General features: G+C 36.4%; 1 protein-coding gene across 5 annotated transcripts in view; it reads right to left on the reverse strand.

The window, feature by feature from the left end:
- Nrx-1 (Neurexin 1) overlaps positions 1-23,744 on the reverse strand; it is a 962,813-nt gene that overhangs the window by 750,027 nt on the left and 189,042 nt on the right. For all 5 annotated transcript variants that reach the window (XM_081730243.1, XM_081730244.1, XM_081730241.1 and 2 more), the window contains exon 2: positions 7,140-7,275. In XM_081730243.1, the coding sequence (XP_081586369.1) occupies positions 7,140-7,275 (136 nt within the window). The remainder of the gene's footprint in view (positions 1-7,139; positions 7,276-23,744) is intronic.

The following is a 23,744-nucleotide window of genomic DNA, read 5'->3' on the forward strand; positions in this document are numbered from 1 at the left end:
TGTTTGCAATGAACGGCAATATTAATATTTTGATTGAACTACGGTAATTTATTTTAAAAATCTTCCAAAATGTGTAAGTTAAATTTTCTGATATATGAATCTTTATTATAAAAGGCAAGTATCTTAGTCTGAGTAACTTCAATTCCTAATATTTAACACACGCCGTTCCGTTATGTGCGCTGCCTACTTGACGCCAATAGATGATACTAACGTTCAGTCAATTTCGCATATTTAAAACTTTATGACTACTGCAACTTAGAAACTGCATTATTTCAGTTTAATTACTCTAAAACACGTAGGACAAGGACCATAATTACATTTAGATTGGTGTCACATCAGAAAGGTCCGAGTCAAAACGGCCCCACGTCAAGAGAGTCACAGTCATAAGAATCTCGATTCAAGACGGCTCCGGTCAAAAATGTCCCGCGACAAAATGGTCTGAGTGAAAGGGCCATTCGACAAAAGTGCCCTACGTCAAAAGAAAGCTTGAGATATAGAGTGAGAAGTTGGGTCCTTTTGACGCGGTCTTTCGGGCCTCGTCCTTTTGGCCTGGCAGTTCTGACAAAATCATTTAGACTGGAGTATTAATATTTGTGTATTTGTACAGTAATGTGTTAAGACGATTTAATTGAAACTTAATTTGCAATGTTTCAGTTTAATTATTTGAAAATGAATAGTGATGATGCTGGGCACAAACTTACTTTGCTATTATTATTATTATTAAGTATTAATTGTAAATAAGTTTGTAATTACTTATATAACATCCACAATATTCATTCCATATGAAGCCCCACATACAAGGCTAGCCTAAGTAATTCGTCAGGTTTCAAAACACTGTTTATTTACAAGTGTATGATGTGCAAAGATGGCTGATACATGAAAAAATAAATACACTCACCAAGTTTTAAAAGCCCACCTCGTGGCTCGAGTGCATGCTAGATGGAAGGCATGTGACGACGATAAGATGGCGGCAATCTAGTTGTTGCCACAACTAACTGCTGGCCCCTCGACGTTTATCTTTCAACAGGACATGGCTCCACCTAACTGCAGCACATTTATGTGCGCCATTCTCAACAGAGAACTGCCATATCGCTGAATCGGGAGAGCTTGTGTAGGTGAGGTTTCTCTGTTGTTATGGCTCCCCAGGTCGCCAGATTTCATTGCATGTGATTTCTTCCTGTTGGATTATGTTAAGAACAAAATTTATGTGCCCTCAATGCCAACAACGCTGCAAGAACTGAGGGAACGCATCACTACTGCTTTGACGTACATTGACGGAAAGATGTTAATGAATGTATGGACGGAACTGGATTACCGTTTGGATGTGTACCGGGTGACAAAGGGCGCACGCATTGAACATTTGTAGAATGTACCAGAAACTTGGTGAGTGTATGTGTCTTTTCATGTATCACACGTCTTTGTACGCCGTATACTTGTAAATAAATAGTGCTTTGAAACCCAATGAATCATTTAGGCTAACCTTGTAGTTTAGTAACTCAGCAACATACACACGATAGACTTCTATACAAACTTCTGTTTAGCTTTAGGTCAGTGAAATATCAAACAAGCTTTAATATGAACCCAGTAACATTTACCAGATTCAGACACGTAACTAAGGCGGCAGGCCTCCTAAATTTTCATAGCCCCCAGACCAGAAATGCGTCAATATATGTGTTATATAAAAATACAATTTACATATTTGTAAATAGACGGTGCATTCAAAATTCATTTCCAGCCATTCAAGTAAAGATGAGATGAGAAAGAAATCGTAGATAACAACTGGGAACGAACGATAATGATATACAATAGGGTGAAGCGAAATGGGAGGGGGGGGGTCAATTATCGAAAATTGTTTGACATGTCAAAAGTTGTGTATTGACTAGTATAATATTCGTGCTCTTTTCAATAATTTTGTACTTCATTTTCATGCTCCGCAAGGGCCTTAAAATTTTGCAATTTTTATGAAAATTTGAATTTTTTGAAAATATTGAAATTTTATTAAAGCTGCCCAATAAAATCGAATTAAGTGACAAAAGTTGCATAATAATGACTAGACTGACTACACCACTCATAATTTTTAAAATAGTTTGCATCTTTATTCCCCGCAAGGGCCTGGAATTTTGCAGTTTTTATGGTAAATTTCGAAATTTCATTAAAATATTAAAAAAAAAATTAAAATCCACCAAATCACTTCACACAAGCTTAAGAAAGAGTTGAGTTTACTACCATAACACCCATGGTTTTAAGGGGGCAGACTACTAAATATTTTTGAAAAACTAATAATTTTTCTTTTGACCGTTTTTCGTAAGTGGAAAGAGGTAATAAAATGTAACTTACCACAATAATAGACAATGTTATTCTACACCCGAAAATACGAATCGGAAGAATTTTCAGTGTTGCCATCAATAGAAATTACAGTGTGACCAGAATTTGAATTACTCAAAAATCTAGGTAAAGGCAGCGGCTAGAAAAATGAACTCAACGGTAATTGATGACTTTTGTCTATATTCCTTGTTTACTACTTTTTAAATAATGTTTCTATTTATTTTGTAATAACTTATTTATTTTTTAATAATTTATGTAAGGTTTATAAAATAAATAGAAATATTATTTAAAAAGTAGTAAACAAGGAACATAGACAACATGATAAGTCATCAATTACCGTTGAGTTCATTTTTCTAGTCGCTGTCTTTCCCAAGATTTTTGAGTAATTCAAATTCTGGTCACACTGTAATTTCTATGGATGGCAACACTGAAAATTCTTTCGATTCGTATTTTTGGGTGTAGAATAACATTATATATTATTGTGGTAAGTTACATTTTATTACCTCTTTCCACTTACGAAAAACGGTCAAAAGAAAAAAAATAATAGTTTTTCAAAAGTATTTAGTAGTCTGCAGCCTTAAAATAATTTTCGTACTTTATCTTATTACCTGCAATGGTCTTAAAATTTTGAAATTTATACAATAAATCTGAAAATTCATTGAAGACCCTGACAATTTTTCAAGAACTGTCAAATAATATCCTGTTAGATGTCAAACCTTGTGCGTGACTAGTATAATTTCGATGATCTTTAAAAATATTTATCCTTCATCTTCGTTACTTCCAACAAGGTGTAAAATGCAGTTTCATACTAATATCTAAAAATACATTAAGATACATTATGTAAATTTATCAATTTTGTATTGAAATTATTTTTGATGTTCAACTCTTTGCTGGTTCCCAGAACCACGCAGAAGTCACTACGAGGAGGTGGCTGCATGTACACTGAGAAAAAAAATATATATGTGGCGTACGTAAAATCGTATGTTACATTTTGTAAATCATGTAGTTTTTGGACTTAACGTGCAGCAAGCTTATAACTGAAAACGCATGTTTTATAATACTTTCTGTATAAGTGTTCCATCTACACGTAATTCCTTGTATGAAACAATATGTGCGGTCAGGATCTTACATACAAATGGACGTATATAACATATAGCTGACGAATGTAATATAAATAGGGTCTATATGTAATATAAGGCAGATTATTAGATATCAGACATCCTGCAACGGCATGATGTAACATCTAAGGACAGTGCCTATGTAACATACAGATAACGTATTCTCCGTACTGATTTCTGTAGTAAGGAAGAGGATTCCGTATATATGTACAATATACCGATGTCCGGAGAACGGATTTTTCTCAGTGTACAGCTCTGCCCATCCTCCCATCTCATCTACCCTACCTTTGGAAATCATCTCTTTAACTTCTTGGTTTGTATTCAGATTTTGTTTCGAATGTGGGCATAATTGACCTATCCAAAAGTCTTGCTCTGATAAATCCATCTCGAGGTAAGACACCACACACTTCAGACAAAGATTCGGTAACAGTTTTAACGCACTTCTCGACTACTTGAGTATGACATGACAAGTGGAAAACAGGCGGAGAGATAGATGAACCTTTTCTTACACAGTTTTGTAGATCATTCTCCGAAAAAAAAAAAATGTCTCGTCAGGGGTGGCTCGGTTACTTTTCGTTCCTGCCAGTTGATTAGGTCAATGTAATCCTGAGCACTAAATTGTATTGCTGGAATACTGAACTTGCGTACAATAGGTGTTCGGTTTGAGTTTCTTGACCTTGCGTCAAAGATTCTACGCATAGCTAATTCTCGAATATGCTGTCGATCGGCAGCGAGCATAGATACCAGAAAATTCTCCGGATGCGTGAAAACACCATTGCTAGATACCAGAAAATTCTCCGGATGCGTGAAAACACCATTGCTCTGAATTGTCCTATCTACAGTGAGCTTCAGTTCATTGCTTAAGTACAAAGAAAAAGGTTATAGTAAGATATACGTAAGTTCACAGGAGATCTTTGATAAAAGAATTACATTTAATGTAAAGTCACATCAGAGCATACGCTTTCAGGATTAACGTAACCATCCGCAAGTTTGAAGATAGGTCCGTAGTGCTTATGTACACTCTAAGAACTCTGTTGGCAATAGTGATCCATCTTGCATGAGATAATTTTCCAGGACTTCTTGATGCAAGATTCGGTGAACACACGCAGGCAGAGATGTTTTGCAAATATCCCAGATATATCTTTGGTCTGTCCTACGGTTTCTGACGTCTTTTTCTTCCACTGCCGGGAAAATTCCTTCATTCGCTTGAAAATTAACAATTGGCAAATCCTCACAATCCCGAGAATATTTAAAGACCCACTGTTGCGCCAAGAATATTTTTGAGGATCCACTGTTGTGCCATCTAAATGCTTTAGAATATACCATAAAGACTACAAAATTTCTGGGAATTTCAGGGAAAATTATTTTAAAAATCATATATGGTGTAGTCAATCCAGTCATTATGCAACTTTTGTCACCTAGTTCGATTTCGTTGAGCATTTTTAAAAAGTTTCAATATTTTCGAAAAAATCAAATTTTCATACAAATTCCAAACAATAGGCTCTTGCGAGAAATGAAGTACAAAAAAATTATGAAAAAATATATACTAATGTTATACTAGTCAATACACAACTTTGCCAACTCTTCATTTTCTCGCGCCAAGCTAATATACAATTAAACACATTCAATGAACACAAACTCACACATTTTCGTTTCGTTGGACGTGTCGTTGATTGTTACAAGTAACGAGCGTGTGCTCTTGCCTTGCATTGGTTTGTACTGCAGCGATTTTTTTATGCGAATTTCCTGATAATTCTTCAGTGACTAAGTAAATAAAATGCAGCGAATAGAATGACGATAATTGTATTAAGCGAAATGGCTCAAGATAAACACACAATCAGAAAACGTTGAAGTCGGAAGGATAGAGTAGGGAGTTTTAAAATCACCAATATTCTGACTGATGTTGAAAAGTTCTACATGTGTTTGGGTAGACATCTAGGAGCAAGCATGAGAGAATAAAATTAACGTCTCCGTGAGAAGTAACAGTTTCAAAACAACGTTCGTGTTAAGTTTTTTTTTTATTTACTTAGTGACTACGAAAATGGATATAACTGTGTTTCAGATTTAATAGATACTTCTGTCGAATATCAACCCCAAATTTGCAAAATTTTGCAAGAAATGCGTCACTTTACCAGAATATAGAGCCATTACATTGAAGTTGTGCAGTTTGACATGACAAAGAAAGCATTTTTTTTAAAGTTATAGAATACTGTGCTCCCCTTGCTCCCTGTAAAACCATTTTCAGTGGAGTTTCCATCCTACTCTTTGTACGTCCAATTTTATATGCTAATTTCTTTCTGTGTATTCTTACTTTGAAGCGTCGGTAGGAGAGAAAATGGAATTTGCAAAGCTAAAAGAGTTCGAGATATCAACGAATTTATACTATTTCATGGCCCCTACGTCGAAAAAAGTAATTTTTGGGAGGCCATTCCTTCGTTTGTCCCTACCGATATATATATTCACTTAGAGGCCATACTGTTCAACGTATTCAGAACGGATTCAGAAGCTGAAAATCAAAATTTGTGAATTTCTTTACAACAGTTCTAACAGTTTTCTTTATATTTCCTAAGCAAAAATACCATTAACACTCCTTAATACTGTAATATTACCTCAATAACTGGACTTTATCCTATAACCTCTTATAACAAAATCTTGTTATATACAAATATAACACGAAATTACTTTAATTGAGATAATATACAATGTTTTCAATACAATGTTCTGTAGGTACTTTGTTAGGGTAAATGGGTGTCCCAAGTCCCAGGCAAGGATACCACAGAGCTCCAGTCAAGCTAAGCAGGTAGGGAAGCCACAAAACTCCAGGAAAGCTAAGTGGTTGTAGTTTAGGATCTCCCAATGTTCCAATCAAGCAAAGGGAGCTATGAAGGTAATATAGAGCTCCGGGGAAGCTAGATGGGCAAGAAACCTCAGTGCTTCAGGCAAGCTAAGAGGGGGCTTCACCAGCCAAAAATGATGCTGACATGTCTTGCAGCGTGTTTTATACTCACCCTTTATGGACAGGGGTGACGCTAATGTTCCTCTTCGGTCACGTGTTCTGTTGGTAAGGGCCTGTCATCTGCTTTCTCGTAATACTAGTCGTAAAGAAGCACGTGGTGTTTTTCTACAAACATGGAACATGTGGTCTTGAAATCATTTCCTTTTTCTAATATATTTTTGTTCGTTGTATATTTTTGGCTGATTATTATTCACTACAGCACTTGTGCAACATAATCTTGCGCCCTGACTTTCGCAAGTAATAGTGTATCATCAACCAGCAGAAATCAACCCACCTTTGGATTGATTTGGGCTGGTATACTATAAGTATTTTTGTTTGATGCATAAAAGAGGACTTCAATCACGGCGATAACCTCGAGAATTTGAGAGAAAAGGTATTCACGTACTCAAATTATTTCTTTCATTATTTTTCGGTCAAAAACATAGTCTCTATTGTCCATACAGAAGCAAAAATGGCCGAATTCACTCATATTACGGTAACTGGGAGACTAATAAAGAAAATGAGACAAATTAGAATTAGACCTATTTACAATGTTAGTAAATAACTTAACGAATGTTTTCATGTGTTTTAGTTTTAATAGTTCAAGAACCTTGCTGCGAGGTGTAGTTTGTTTGATTTTAGAGAAAACAGAAAATCTTCACACAGTGTCAGAGAAATAACATACAAAATGCTTGACTTACCTTTGTCGCAGAATGGTCCCTCAAAATCAATATGCCTACATTCACATATGGGTCCACTATCAGTGCTTATACATATACCACCATGTTGACAGGGGTCATGGTTTTCACATGCATCCACCATACTGTCTCGCACTCCCTGAGGGGAAAAAGAAAAAAAACAAATATATACTAGGAATGCAATGGATATACCCGATTGCAATGAAATGAGCTGAGCGAGCTTAAACTACGTAATCAGGAAGCGTTTTTCGGTGATTATTCCTCGATGGTACATCGGATTTTTGATTTCGACCTATGTTGTCACTCAGCACGACATACTCTATCAGCGTGCTAAGTTTGGTTGAGATCGGCCAAACGGTCTAGGAGGAGTTCGCGGACAACCAAACGTCTAACCCGAGTATAAGAGCTTCGCTTCGCTCAGCTCAATAAACACATTAATTTCAGCAGCATATATCATACACAAGTGCATTAACATTGAAGAAATATACCAAATGTAAACGACATTCTGTATCAGAGTGCTTTGAACAGATTTTACAAATTATGTGAAGTGGTGAAGTCCCAGACCGGAGGCACTGAAACTCCCAAGCCTAGTAGATAATACTATGCAGTACTGTTCTATACTGTGAAATTACTGTAAAATTATTACGACTATATACACATATTTGGGCTATTTAATTAGTGTTAAAATCGAATGATTTAAATTCTTTTCTAAATCTCGCTCAATTCATTAATTTAATTTCAAAAAGCATTTTTATCTCAACTGTGCTATGCAAGACAAATATATGTAATATCATTACATTCATTTCACCATGCTGTAAGAAAAGCCAATAAAAAATATACTAGTGTTTCTTCAACCATCACGCCACATTCCTTTACATTGCATATAAGCCTTCCAGGTTGTATGACCGAAGACAACATCGTCCCCTCCCAGTGGTGTATTTAGGGGGGCTTCCGTGCTTAAGCCCTCCCGAAATCTTACTATAGTAAAGTATATGAAATATCTTGCAGAATTTTCACATTTTCAGGCAAAGCCGCCCCTCCGAAAGTTAGCAAAGCCCTCCCCGAAACAAAATCGTAAATACGCCATTGTCCCCTCCTATCAAAACTGTTGGACCACGCTTCTCTTGGTGGATTGTGTTGTTAGACGTGTAGTAAAGAACATTACCAGAGCAAACATTATTGAAATTTAAGACCGTCTCCAGGTCACCAGGGACTTGGAATCTGCAAAAGTGCATCACTGCAGAAGCAGCCCATAAACGAACGAACATCAAGATATCGTCTTCAAGCTGAGTTACGACAATCCATTCAATGCTGTTGGCAAATTTGACAGGATATGAAATCCGATCGTCAACTTCAGCATTGGTTCTGTTGCATCCATTCCAGGAAATTATACAGCAACTTTGGAGAGTCATTTCATCAATTGGAACCACTACAGCATTGTCGAGAACAAGACATGATAAAGGCAACTCCTCGAACACTATCCTAATAGTTAAATACCTTCTTCTCTCCTATTTTACCTTCCACCAAATCTAGTTGCTATTTTATCAGTTGAAATTCTTTACCCTTATTTATGCATTGGAACATAACCTTTTTGTAATATTAATTGCGTGTGTGAGTTGTCAGTTCTCATCCTTAATTACATCCTTTAGTTTGAGCAATTTATGGCAAATTCACGAGTAATCCATAAGTCAATTTCTGAGATAATTGAACTGACATTCCACACTGCCAAGTGTGGAATGTCTGTTCGCACTTGCTGGGATCACGCAAGTGGGGCATGTAATGATGTTGTATCTCCCGGTAATGTTTGTACGTCCTTGAGTGTGCCTCAAGTCATCACAGTTTAAAATAAAGTAGAAGCAGAAATTCGTCTGTCGGTTTATGTTGGTGAGCACAATTTATTAACATTATAAAGATATCTACTGAAATATACCGAAATTTTCGAGTGCTTGCCACTGACTATTCTGCATCCCTAAGTTGACAACACTGCCTAGAATCATACGGCTAGGATGAAAGGATGGAAATGGGTGAGGCAGATGACAAGAGTTGATAACTGCCTTCAGTGTACAAGCAGTCATGAATTGAAGATCATTCAATCCGCTATTGAAATTATTTGTGAGTGTCAACATTATCTCGATACCCTGCACAAGATTCAATCACTTCCGATGTATGGCGTAGGAGTACAGTCTTTCGATCGGAAGGAGAACTGGAGCCAGGTAGAAGAAAGGATCCAGGTAGGTCAATAAAACAAAATAAGTGTTGCCAGATATTTGTAATCTTCGAAGTAGGAGAATAAAATAAAACAAGTGTGCCAGTGTAATAGTAATCATAGATTCACGCGTAAAGTGTCTGGGAAACCAGCCACTGCGCCATCGATGTTCATGTTTACTTGGCATCACTAAAGTTCTCAACGACAGCTTTGATATCTGGTCCTCATTCTTTTAGCGTGATTTAATCAGAACGGGAGCAGCAAATAGGATTGCCAATTGACCGGTATTTTATCGGCTGAGTAGCATTTTTGCCAGCCTCAACTATATAATTCAAGGTTCAAAATACAATTAATCTTAATCTGTTTCCAGAATTATGAACAGGTAACAGTAGTTTTATTTTCAGAGTTGGCAACCCTAGGACTAAACTGTGACGTCACAGAGCACGCAGTTGAAAATGACTCTTCTATCTGCTCCTTATATGCGAGAATAAGAGAAAATCATTCAAGCACAGATAATCGAGCATTTCGTTTAACGTCACCACGCACCATACTACGCGTACCTAGATACCACTTTCTGTAATTACATAAATAAGAACATTTCCGACTTTTAGTCTTTTCATTTTATGAAATGCGATGGAACATAATAAAAGATAAATATTTGACACTCACATAATAGCATCGCTACCTTTTAATAACTGCCACTGTTTTCCATTATAGCACAATGCTAGTATTATTACTGTTGATTTACAGAAGTGACAAAGTGGATGGCAATGCCCAACCGCCCAAGAGAACTTGCTACCTAGAACAATTTTCCTAACGCTTATATGTATATACGTATATTGCAACAGCCTCCGACAAACCATTTCCCCTTTTGCTATTCCATTCTCGTGCACACCGCAAGACAAATAATGCAATTTGTGCATCCGCCACTAGCGACATCCAGTGAGTTTGAATGTAAGTGCAGAATAAGAGTGTTTTTTTTTTAATAGTTGTAGTTACTGCTGGACCTCACAGGTGGCTCACGACATTATTAACAACAAACGGAGGAACGTTCTCTTTACATAAGAGTACTTCTTTTTTTTTTTAAAAAAAAAAAAAAGTGGAAGCAGGAAACGGAAATAAATCTTAATTTATATTGTACACGGTGACATTTCATGAAACACTTTGTTCAAAATTATTTATTATTTTTTTCTTTGTCCCAGCAGTAATTAGAGATTCCACATTTCACTGTAGAAAATTACAATTCTCCAGATATTTGGAGAGATATTATTATACAGTAAAATAAACTCATAATGATCTTTTACCACTTCTTTTTTTTTTTTTTGTTTTAATTTTCAAAAATTAGCCAGGCAACACAAAATGAATGAAATAAAACTACTAGTTTTATATCCCACGCTTATGCCCGTTAGGCTAAAGAAACCGGATGATTATTGGAAAATAATTTTTATGAATGAATTATTGGCATGGGAAAGTGGGAGGAAACTGCAGAACCTCGGCAAAACTCATGTACACGATGTTATCCATCACAAACTGCCATAGCCTGGAATCGAAGCAGAAACCTCTCACAGCAAGAGTTCATGGCTCTACCACTGAGCCTCCTTGCTTCTCCAGTCAACACAAACTTCTATCATTTTGGACAAATTTAAAGAACTGAAGGGTTATTGGAAAAGGAGGATGCATACATTTTATAAACATGTTTATGCTTTACTTGCAGTGGTGGATTTAGCTAGGGGCCGGGGTGATAGGCCACCCAGTTTTTTGAGTGACAAAAATAATTCAAGCTATTATTTATATACTTTTAAAAGTTTATGATAAGTTCATAGTATACCTGTCATAATCGGGTTCTGGCTGCCCCCTTCCCCAAGTGTTACCAGTTCCTAGATTCGCCGCTGTTTTTTCTTTTGTTTGATTTGAGTTAAGCAACACTTTTAACAGCGAGACTATGGATCTACAGCTTAACGTGGATTCCGGACAACATGAGCCTCCACCGGGTATCGAACCCGGATTTTCCACGCCAAAGGCGCGCACGCTAATCGCTTACCCACGAGAAAGCTCTTCTGGATTAAACAGAGAGTTAAGGGAGAAAGTGAGACCTATTCTTAGATGGCTAAACCGATTTCAATATTTACAGTTCTTAATACAATTGGGATCGATTAAGCGTTCTAAGAATTTGTATTATCTTTTTTCTTAACTATTTAAACCAGAAGAGGAGCTTCCTTGTGGCTAAGCGGTTAGCACACGCGCCTTTGGCGTGGGAGAATGGGTTCGACTCCCTAGGGGAGCACACGTGATTCGGATCCCATCGTTTTTGTTCTATAGGTAGATCAACATTGAAACCGGAAATTGCAGTGGATTTCTATCACTTCCGCTTTGAGTAGAAAGTTAAGGATAAAGGTGGAGTGTATTATTAGAACGTTTAAACTATTGGTGGAAACCGCTTCTCGCTATCTATTACCGTTTTTGCCCTATAGTGATCAACGTTAATACCGGAAATGATGTATTTCAACCGCTTCCGGTTTGAATACCATTCCTATTAACTAACTAGATTCCTAACATTTGATAACTCCACTTCCTGGGGCACGGTGGCGCAGTGGTAGAGCGCTTACTTCTGCTGCGTGGAGTTCCTAGGTTGATTTCCGGCATTCATCGTAACGGACACAAATAGCCTCAATGCTGACGTTCTCATTAACTCTCAGTCAACCAATCAATTTGATCCTCGGCCAAGTAAGTTGGTGATGGATAACATTGTGTCCGTGGGGTTTTTCTCGGGTTACTCACGTTTCCTCCCATATTCTCATTCCACCAATTCTTCTATCAGTGGCGGATCTAGGCCATGGCCGGGGGGACCTAGGCCTCCCCAGGTTTTTCAGTGACAAGATAATTTAAGCTATTATGTATATATTTTTGAAAGTTTATATATACCTATCATAGTATGGGTACTAGATGCCCCCCAGTTTTTACCTTCTAGATCCGCCACTGTCTTCCATCATCATAAACTTGCTTTATCATCGTCTTCCTTAGCCTAACGGGTATAATCTTGGGACGTTAAACTGAAAAGATTCATTATATTTTCAATGAACTTAGCCTAACGAGTATAATCTTGGGACGTTAAACTGAAAAGATTTATTATATTTTCAATGAACTTAAAAATTTCGTTACTGAATTCTCTTTGTTAGTATGTGTGTCTGTTATTTGCAGGATTTTTTTTTTTTTTTTTTTTTTTTTTTTTTTACTTTTGAGCCCTCCATTCGATACAGCATCAAACACTATGTGCAAGAAGTGATGAAACTTTTCCTGTCAATCTTACCGTTGTCGAGATATTAGCTTAAAAAATCCCATTTTCGGAAATTTAGGGAGCCATATCTCGGGAACCGTAAGTCATGGAGAGATCGTATTGGTGTTGATTAATACCTAAAAGGATGGTGAACATTTTGCTACCAAATAGTAATCGGTGGTCACTGGCCAACTGGCCACCGTTCCCCAGATATTGGCCCAAAAAAGTTCGAATTTCGGGAAATTTAAGGAGCCGTATCTCGGGAACCGTAAGTCATAGAGAAATGATATTTTGCGATTTTTTTTTTTTTAATTTGGAGCCCTCCATTTTGAGCATGTACCTTCGTAGAACAACATATCGTAGAACGTGTTATCAGAAATCTTAAACAAAATATGTGGAAGATATTTAGTACTCAAGGAAATTATAAATAAGTAGATATATTACAAGAATTGTTTAATGAGTTTAATAATAAAGTACGTAGAACACTTGCTGTAATGCCTGTAGAAGTTAAGAGTCTCTATCACTGCGAAATTAAAATACTGCTAATTTTACAGTAATTATGTGATATCTTCAAATAGATAAAAGATAATCGAAAAATGGATCAAGACCTCCCTAGACGATGTTATTTTGCATGAGTTACCGTTATCACGAGTCACCTAGTAGCTTTCCGTTTGCTGTTATTTAGAAACGCGAAAATAAATGCCGATTTTCTAAATGGCTGGAAATCGAAAGCAGATAAATGAGTCGTGATAACGGTATCTCACGCAAAATAATACTGTCTAGGGAGGTCTTGTTGCACTTTTCGATTATCTTTTATCGGTTCATTCCCGTTGTGCCTACTTCCCGTTCTGCCTACAGACCCTCCAGCACTTTAAAGAAAATATTTTTAATTATCTTATCTCTAGGCAGAACGGTAATTCCCGTTGTGCCTACTTCCCGTTCTGCCTACTCTTTCGAGACGGGGAATTATGTGCAGGGAGGAATTTTTGTAGGGAATATTTCTTTAGTATTTCTAAAAGCTTCTGTAAAAACAACCACCACCTCTACAAGTTTTATCATACATGGAAAATTGGTTGACTCAGTTGCAAGAATGTTAGACATTGTATGTGAAACAAACATTAAAAAAAAAAAAAAAAAGATCTAATATCAAGCAATTTCAGAACAAAATTTTATTTGGGTTTCCAGTAGTTTACCTCCAGCATGCTAAGACTTGCAGTACTAAAAAATGCCACAGTTCACATCCCCAAGACATGTCTGGCCAACTATTAAACAAACAACGCAAGAGGATGCATAAGGCGGCCTTTAAAAAGAGTGTTTGTCTCCATCATATCTCTTTCCTCGAATTGATTGATTCAGTTGCCAGTAACCCGTTTGACATTGTATCTGAAACGAACACGAAACAGACTTACTTCGGGCTAATATCAATTCATTTCACAACCGAATTTTAATCGGTTTTCCAGTAGTTTATCTCCAGCATACTAAGGCTTGCAGTACTAAAAAGTGCCACAATTCACATCCTCAAGACATGTTCGGCCTCGATCTCAGAACTTTCACTTTTCGAAGCCGTCAGGTGTTCTGAACGCTGATTGGCTACCGGTGAACACAGTAGCCAATCACCTTCAAGAGTACCAAACTGAAACAAAATCTTATAAATCCCTTTCCCTCCCCGATTATCTGACCTTTTGATTTGAGTTGAAACTCTACAAAAACATTCAATTATGATATTTGTATTTTGTATTCCTGCTGTTTACATTGACAATATAAATATGAAAATAGAAGTATGTATGATATTATGGCATATAGTATAGAATCACGTATAGAAGACAAATCAGCTGATAAGGTGATGCCGAAAAAGTAATTTTAATGTAGGAGACTAAGACCCTTTTTTAAGGGCCCCCTTATGGAGACGGTGATGATGAGAAATGAATGAAATAGTGGAAAGTAGGAGAAAACGGTAGAACACCGAGAAAACCAACGCACACGGTGTTTGTCCACCACAAAGCTCACCTGGCTCGAGCTGGGATCGAACCATGGACCCCATGCACCAGAGGTGAACGCTCTACCCCTGAGCCATTGCGGTCCCATTTTTTCTTTTTTTACAATATAAGTACGACATATTGCGTGTAATACAGAATCATGTATAGAGGACAAAGCACCTGATCATATATAGAGGTGATGCCGGAAAAAGATCTGTGATGTAGAAGACAAAGGCTTTTTTTAGAAAAAGAAAAGAGACCGAATTATGCATCTTCTTGCATTGTTTGTTTAATATATGGCCAAATATATTTTGAGGATGTGAACTGTAGCACCTATTACGTACTGCGAGCCTTAGAATGTAATAACTAGACGTGAATAAAGTAGACGTGAATAACGCTGCTAATAACAAAACTATACCTAGTCATTTTTTCTGAGAAGAGCAAGTAAGATAACATTTAAAATATATGATGAAATTTAAAGGAATAGTTATTCTTCTTACAGAATCTATTAGAATTACTAAAGAAAAAATCCCTAGAAAAGATCCCTCCCTGCACAGAATTCCCCGTCTCGAAAGAGTAGGCAGAACGGGAAGTAGGCACAACGGGAATTACCGTTCTGCCTACAGATAAGATCATTAAAAATATTTTCTACAAAGTGCTGGAGGGCCTGTAGGCATAACGGGAAGTAGGCACAACGGGAAGACACCCTTTTATCTATTTGAAGATATCACATAATTACTGTAAAATTAGCGGTATTTTAACTTCGCAGTGATAAGGCCTCTTAATAAGAAAAATTAGTTATTTTAAAGTTTGTTCTGGTTCTACTTCTTTTCAAAATTGATGCTGGCCCATCGTGTAGCTCTAGAAATTTTGGCCTCACGGACAGACACACGGACTGATAAAGTATAAAAGAGTTTTGATACAACATAACTCGATAATAAATAAATAATAAAATAACACCGAGTCAGGAACATTAAGTTTGTTTGATAAGCGGACTACTTGCCTGTAGAACCATTGCATTGTAGGTTCTTTCTTCAGGCCTTTCTTTTTATAAGACAGAAATATAGAGGAGAGAGAGAGAGAGAGAGAGAGAGAGAGAGAGAGAGAGAGAGAGAGAGAATAAAAAAAAGAGAGCGCCGACGTTGGAATGGCAATTCTTTTAACGATGTCGACTTTCATTTGTCTTCCGTTAACGGCCTCATGCTTACGCCGTTACTCTCACACACCAGAGTTTAGATAGACTTACTTGCTTCAAGAGAACGGGGAGGGGGTTAAGAGCGGGGAAGAAAGGATGCTGAGTTATGAACCAAGTTCCGCTTCCTCCTCGTTTACTAAAGTTTATCCGGGACAGCCAGCAAGGCTGAATGAAGATTTAGTACACGACAAAAGAACCGAACTCCAGACTCCATCGAAAGAACAAAAGAATCGAATGGCCACAAAAAATACTCCTCTGAAGTATATTCATGACATTGGAGTTACTGGGGGTTTATTATTATTAGTAGCAGTAAAGTAGTAGTAGTAGGAGCAGTAGTAGTAGTAGCAGCAGCAGTACTAGAAATAGTAGTAATAGTATGCAATAATAAACACAATAACACACTGAGAAAGGCTATGTGATAATATTTAAAAAAAAAAAAACATAACCAAGTAACAGTTTCAACACAAAAAACATAATCAAGTAACAAAAAAAACATAATCAAGTAACAGTTTCAACACAAAAAACATAATCAAGTAATAACAATCAAGTAACAAAAAAACATAATCAAGTAACAGTTTCAACACAAAAACATAACCAAGTAACAGTTTCAACAAAAAAACATAATCTAGTAACAGTTTCAACACAAAAAACATAATCTAGTAACAGTTTCAACACAAAAAACATAATCAAGTAATAACAATCAAGTAACAAAAAAACATAATCAAGTAACAGTTTCAACACAAAGCATAACCAAGTAACAGTTTCAACAAAAAAAACATAATCTAGTAACAGTTTCAACACAAAAAACATAATCAAGTAACAGTTTCAACACAAAAAACATAATCAAGTAACAACATAATCAAGTAACAAAAAAAAAACATAATCAAGTAACAGTTTCAACAAAAGAGACACTGATCAAAGCTTAAAACCCACTTTATTTTAAATTATAATTTGTAACTGTTTCGGATATCTAGCATATCCTTCTTCAGACACTATCGCAAATCTTCAGACACTTCGACAGACAGACAGAATTTCCGATAGTGTCTGAAGAAGGATATGCTAGATATCCGAAACAGTTACAAATTATAATTTGAAATAAAGTGGGTTTTAAGCTTTGGTCAGTGTCTCTTTTGTTAAAATAATCAATCCAAAGCCATGAGTAGTCTTACTAACAGTTTCAACACAAAAAACATAATCAAGTAACAGTTTCAACACACACACAAAAAAAACATAATCAAGTAACTGTGTGTTCATCTGACTTCCACTCCTTCTAGCTACTTGGGAGTTGGTCAGATTTTATATACTTTTCGGAGATCAACTTTTAATTAGGCTCCGCCCCTTCATTAGAAAGTAAGAGTGGGGAGCACGGTGGGTGGTAGAGAACTTATCTCTAGTGCGTGGACTCCTTGTTTCGATCCCCGGCCATTGCCAACCATACAAGAATTTGTCGTGATATATTATAGTTTAAGCCTTATTGCTATATACGATAATGACCATGCGATAACAAGTGAATATATAGGATAATTTTAGAACGTTCAGAATTTTGCAGTTTTTGTATGTCTAGATAAATGGTGGATGTACATACACACTGAGGTTTTAAACAAGCAATTACCGCTAAAATAAATCAATAATGGTTTGAAAATTGCTAATGGCTATCCTACATAGATTCTTTAAATTTAATTACGTTTATGAGAGGGTGGAAATACAGTATTATTGTTGTTCAGAGCAGTGTTAAGGAGGCAGACTACTAAATAGCCTATTTTTCAAAAGCTACCAATTAAATCTTTTGCCAGTTTTTCCTAAGTGAAAAGAGATAATGAAATGGAATTTACCTCAATAATAGATAATGTTATTCTACACCCGAAAATACGAATCGGAAGAATTTTCAGTGTTGCCATCCATAGAAATTACAGTGTGACCAGAATTTGAATTACCCAAAAATCTAGGTTAAGGCAGCGACTAGAAAAATGAACTCAGCGGCAATTGGTAACTTATCATACTGTCTGTGTTCCTTGCTAACTACTTTTAAAACAATACTTGTATTTATTTTATACTAAAGAGTACAAAAATAATTATAAGAATTAATTATAAGAATTAAAGAATAAATTATAATAAAAATTAAAATACAAATATTTTTATATATAAATATTAAAGATTAAACAAAATTAGAATTGTGGAAATGTTGTATCTTAAAACAATACATCTCAGCGTTATCAAGAATCCTGATTTTTGTTATATTTGTATAGAATAAAATTTAACGTTGCCAATATTTAGGTTAAAATAATAGATTTTTTGCATGACGAAACTTCAAAATAAGCTTTAATCTCCCTAAAAGAGAATTAATACCCTCTGTTGAGCTTTGAAAGATTACCTCTGATCTTTAATGTATAAAACCTTGAACCATGAAAACGGAGAAATACGAAACTTTGCCTTTCCGTCCAGGGAGATTTTTGCGGCAAGTTAATATCTGAGTAACATGATCTACAAGGTGCAGTTGTTCCACAGGAAGTTTCTTTATCAAAGAGAAGCTCTGTTGCGAGATCTAATTAGGCACAAACCATAAGAGTCCCTTTGCTTTCAGTGTAGACGTACATTATTCCTATTTAGGCAGAAAGAAAGTATTTCAGATGAAGTTCACAAGTAACGATAATGGTATGTTATATATATGGTTATCGTATTTTAGTTAACCTGATATACATACAATACGTATATTCAATCACAGAAAAGCGAGGGGGGAGGCGATTTCTCCTTGAGGAAAGTGGATTCTACTATTCAATACTACTCATATTTTAATAAACTTTATCACGTTACAAATGCAACATCAATTAATGGTAACTTTTAATTGTTGTAATTTGTCTTCGTAGTAGGGATAAAAATGAGGAGGAACGCGGGGTGACACCGTCCTCACGCTTCCAGAAAATATCTGTGGCGTCCCCCCCCCCCCATTTTCTAAAAATGTTACAATGGGCAAAGATAGACACGGGGGTGGCGTGATATCATGCGTCCCCCTCAGGCCCGTATCCACGGGGGGACTAGGGGCCGCCCCCTAAACTTTGGCTGGCCCCAATAAAAGTTTCACGATAGGCTTGCAAATGAACTACACCGTATAATATGGTGAAGAAGTATAATATGATTGGGTCGACCCCCCTAAATTTTTGGACTGGCTACGGGTCTAGTCCCCCTACCGTTTCAGATCCACTTTTACTCCTGCTTTGTAGAAACATATTTTCCTCATGTAAACATGTCCTCCGTCAATGGGAAGCAAATGGCATTTGCCCCTCTATTTGTTGAGTTTTTCAAAGTTCATGCAGTGATGCCAACATGAAACGTTACAAAATTTTCATATTAAGAGGCAGAAATTCCCATGTTACTTTTGAATTTCCCACGTCAAACTAATTACAAAATGTTAATAGATTGTATATCACTTAGTTTCTTGAATGAATGAACTAGCCCATTCGTACATTTCGATCTCTGCATTTGTCGAAATGAAATCTTTGAGTTTTACGTCCCACGGTTATGCTAGCTAGGCTAAAGGAAACGGTGATAATGAGAAATGAATGAAATTGTGGAATCAAGAAAGTGGGAGGAAACAAGAGAACCCCGAGGAAACCCACGCACACGGTGTTTGTCCACCACAAAGTTCACTTAGCGCGAGCTGGGATCGAACCAGGGACCCCATGCACCAGAGATGAACGATCCACCACTGAGCAACCGCGGGCCCCATCCGCATTTGTCGAACAGTTCATGAATAAGTATAATAAGTATTTTCCTTAATTGAAAGAGAATATTGAAGGTATGGACTTAAGTAAGTAGCCTACATTTTTACTAGGATGGCCAACATTTTCCGAAATCCGGATTCTGGAAAATTTATTTTTCGGAATCGAAAATTTCACTTTCTGGATTTCGAAAAAATCCGGAATTCGAAAAAATCCGGTTTCTACCGAATTCCGGATTTTTTCCGAAATCGGAATTTTCTAAATTCTGGATTTTCTCCGAATTCCAGAATTTTTCAGAAATCCGTAGTTTTTTTATCGATTTTACTTTCTGGATTCCGGAAAGTAAAAATTCCGGAATTGGCCATCCCTAATTTTTACTAACATTTAGCATTTACATAATGGCTTTGTGAGATCGTCTTTTAATGAACTTAACCATATCGGAAGAATTTTATTCTCCTGTCAGTTTGTGGGGAATAAATATTTTTTTTTTAAGTTGGGTGTTTCTCATCTTGTATTTTACTTATTTCGTTAATTTTTATGATTATTATTTTATTTTGTTAAGTACCGGTACGTAGTAATTTACATGTCTTGGAACTTGTTTTCTGAAACTCACAAAGTTACTTCTGAAACAGCGTGCGTGAATTTCCCGGTAACAAAATTTGACAATTAGCACTAACTTCAAACTTATTGAGGTGTAATTAGTCTACTTTCCCTCTATAGAGAATTTTGTTGCTGACGATGAAGTATGAAAAATCCCATATATGTTGTCAATCGCGACATAAAATTCCCTTTATCCCTTTCCGAGAAATTAATGTTTAAAAAATAACACAAAATGGGATCTTTCCCACGTGTTAGCATCACTTGAGTTTGTGTCAATACATAATAATTTGCTTGCTCACATAACATAGTACTTAATGTATTTATGTTAAATACTATATAACTATAGCACAAAGAAATTTAACCTCCTCGGGTCCAGCAATTTTTTGGTAGAAATTTTATGTTCCAATATTATAATTACCCTCGGTTGTATACTCTGTTAGCCAATTTTCAGTTATTTGTTTTCGCATATTTGTCAGTTGTCCGCTGAGTGCATGTCGCCTATAGGCAACATGAGGTCTCAGTGTATACATCATGTAAAATACATATGCCGCCTATTGGCGACACGGGGCCCGAGGAAGTGCGTAAATGGTTGTTGTTTTACAATATATGATGTATTGCGTGCACGCGTTCATTAAAGTGTGTTTATATTCGCGAGGTCTTTACCACCCTTGAAATTGGTGTTCCCCCCTTGGAAGAAATCTTGCGGGAGTCCCTGCATCTGAAAGTAGTTTTATTCTTGATCCAACTACTGCTTAGGGAACCTGGTTGCTTTAATTTACAGTCCCTGACCGAGTTTCTTTTCCCAATTTTTCTTTCCTTGGTTATTAATGGTCTTTCGCCTGTGTCTGAAACTTTGATAAATAAAATTTGCATCTCGATATCTCTTACGGCTTTTGCTTTACGGAAATCAGTATTGATAATCGAAGTAAATTCCGACCACTTCTGTTTTTCGATAGTGTTGCAGGTTGTGATGATATGTTCTCTTGACACCCTGAATAGATTTCGAAAAAATAGGTTGTTGCTATCCACTACCACTTTGGTTTTATAACGAAAAATGTTGAAACCGGAAATGGTTAATTTTAACCACTTCCAGATTCAAAAGAGTGTTAAGGAAAGAGATAAAACCTATCCTTGCGACGCTGAATCAATTGTAAAATGCTCCATCTCGATAACTTATCGCTTTGGCTCCAAGAAAATCAGTACTAAAACTGGCAGTAGTAGTATATTGCAATCAGTTTTGGGTTTTGTACACTGTTGCAGGTTGACACGATATATTCCCTTAACAGTCAGAAACGATTGCACAAAATCACTTGTCGCTATTTATGATCATTTTTGTTCTATGGCTACAAGTGTTGAAACCGGAAATGGTTAATTCGAACCACTTCCGGTTTGAACAGAGAGAGAATGAAAAAGGAAGAACATATTTTTGAAAAGCTGAATCAATTGCAAGAATCGCTTCTTGATATGTCTTACCGTTTTTATTATATGGAAATCAGTATTAAAACCAGAATTAGTAGTAAATTACAACCACTTCCGGTTTTGGTAGACTGTGGTGCAGGGTTGATTCTGTCATGAATGTACTGAATTCTGACTTATTTGTCCCGCGTCCCGACTAGTTGGGACACTCGTCGGGACACATATTATCCCGATTTATCGATTTTCAAAGTTAATTAATATTTTACTGGGCCATTTTTACTAAGGAATAACTTATTCCTTTACACGCACAGTTTTATATAGTATATAATCGATCTAACAAATTTGTGTTTTAATTTGACTCAGAAAAAATAGATAGCAGTTCGTCTTTAATTTATAGTTATTCACTAATTGTTTTGAGTAGATAATCCAGCCGATTATGATGATAGTACATTCCACACAGGAAAATTAAAAAAATAAAAATAAAGTGCCGCATTCATTCAAGTTCGTATTATTCAGCTGATTATTTACATTGTTTTCAGCAACTCGCTGAACGTGAATTCGTCTTCATGTTGGGGGGGAGAGGAAGGAGAGCTCCAACACCGATTGTTTCATCCCGATTTTTCCTTAAGAAAAGTTGGCAACCCTGCTGTGGTGGGTTGTGAAGGTACCGTATGTTCTCTTGACAACCTGAATCACTTGCAAAAACCCGCTTATCGCTATCTAACACCAATTTGTTCTATAGAGATAACTCTTGAAACCGGAAATGGTATATTTTAACCACTTGCTGTTTGGATAGAGGGTTAACAGACAACATGGAACCTATTATTAGGACGCTAAATCAGTTGCGAAAAAAAAAAACGATATTTGGATATCTCTCACCGTTTTTGTCCTATGAAAATCAGTATTGAAACCAGAAGTAGTAGCAAATTTCAATCACTTCTAGTTTCGGTAGATTGTTTGGGACACTCATGGTACTTTGAGATGCTGAATCGTTTGCAAAAACAGCTTCAACCTATCTGTTACTGTTTTCGTTCAATGGCAATGAAGGTTGAAACGGGATACTGCTAATTTGAACCACTTCCGGTTTCAATAGAGAGTTAACAAAGGAGATGGAACCTATCCTTGGAACGCTGAATCGATTGCAAAAAATCTCGATATCTCTTATTGGTTTTGCTCCGATACCTGTCGACAGACGAACGGACAAAGCCGTTCTATAAGACTTCGGATACTTATGCAAAGCATAGTTTGGAAGTCTGAAAACCACAAAAGGTAGTTTGTTCTTGGAACTATTTTCTTCTTCGACTTTCTCAAAATCGATCTTTGCAATTTTATTGATGTACCAATAAGAGATATCGAGATCCATTTTTTTTTTTTTTGCAATCGATTCAGCGTTCCAAGGACAGGTTCCATCTCCTTTGTTAACTCTTTATTCAAACCGGAAGTGGTTCAAATTGCAGTTATACCATAGATACTGATACTATTTTAATTACACAGCCACGCACACAAAATAAAAGTTATGTGCACTAGTCCCCAGGGTATGGATTCAATCTATTTTGTTACGCAGAATCCAAATTTCGAAACCTCAAGACAATCGACCGTGTCGATTTTTTAATGATCGAAATACTTTAGCGATTTTGTATAGGGAGAATACACGTAGGACAGACGTATAAAAAACAAAGTTCTGTGTAGTGGACTCCGAGGTATGGATTCGATGTATTATGGTACACAAAATCCAAATTTCGAAATCTCAGGACGATTGAACACGTTAATTTTGTTTTATGGGCGATAAACGTATGTGCTGTCTTACGTACCAAAATTCGCTGTTGGATTCTGTGGACCATAATACATCGAATCCATACCTTGGAGTCCACTACACAGAACTTTATTTTTTGTATGGCTGTCTTACGTGTATTCTTCTTATACAAAATCGCTAAAGTATTTCGATCATTAAAAAAAATCGACATGGTCGATTGTCTTGGGGTTTCGAAATTTGGATTCTGTGTACCATAATACATCCAATCCATACCTTGGAGTCCACTACACAGAACTTTGTTTTTAGTATGGCTGTCTTACGTGTATTCTTCTTATACAAAATCGCTAAAGTATTTCGATCATTAAAAAAAATCGACACGATCGATTGTCTTGGGGTTTTGAAATTTGGATTCTGCGTAACAAAATACATCGAATCCAAACTTTTATTTTTTGTGTGTGACTGTGTTATTACC

Source organism: Thermobia domestica, chromosome 11 (assembly GCF_964235325.1).
Source record: "Thermobia domestica chromosome 11, izTheDome1.hap1.1, whole genome shotgun sequence".
NCBI lineage: Eukaryota > Metazoa > Arthropoda > Insecta > Zygentoma > Lepismatidae > Thermobia > Thermobia domestica.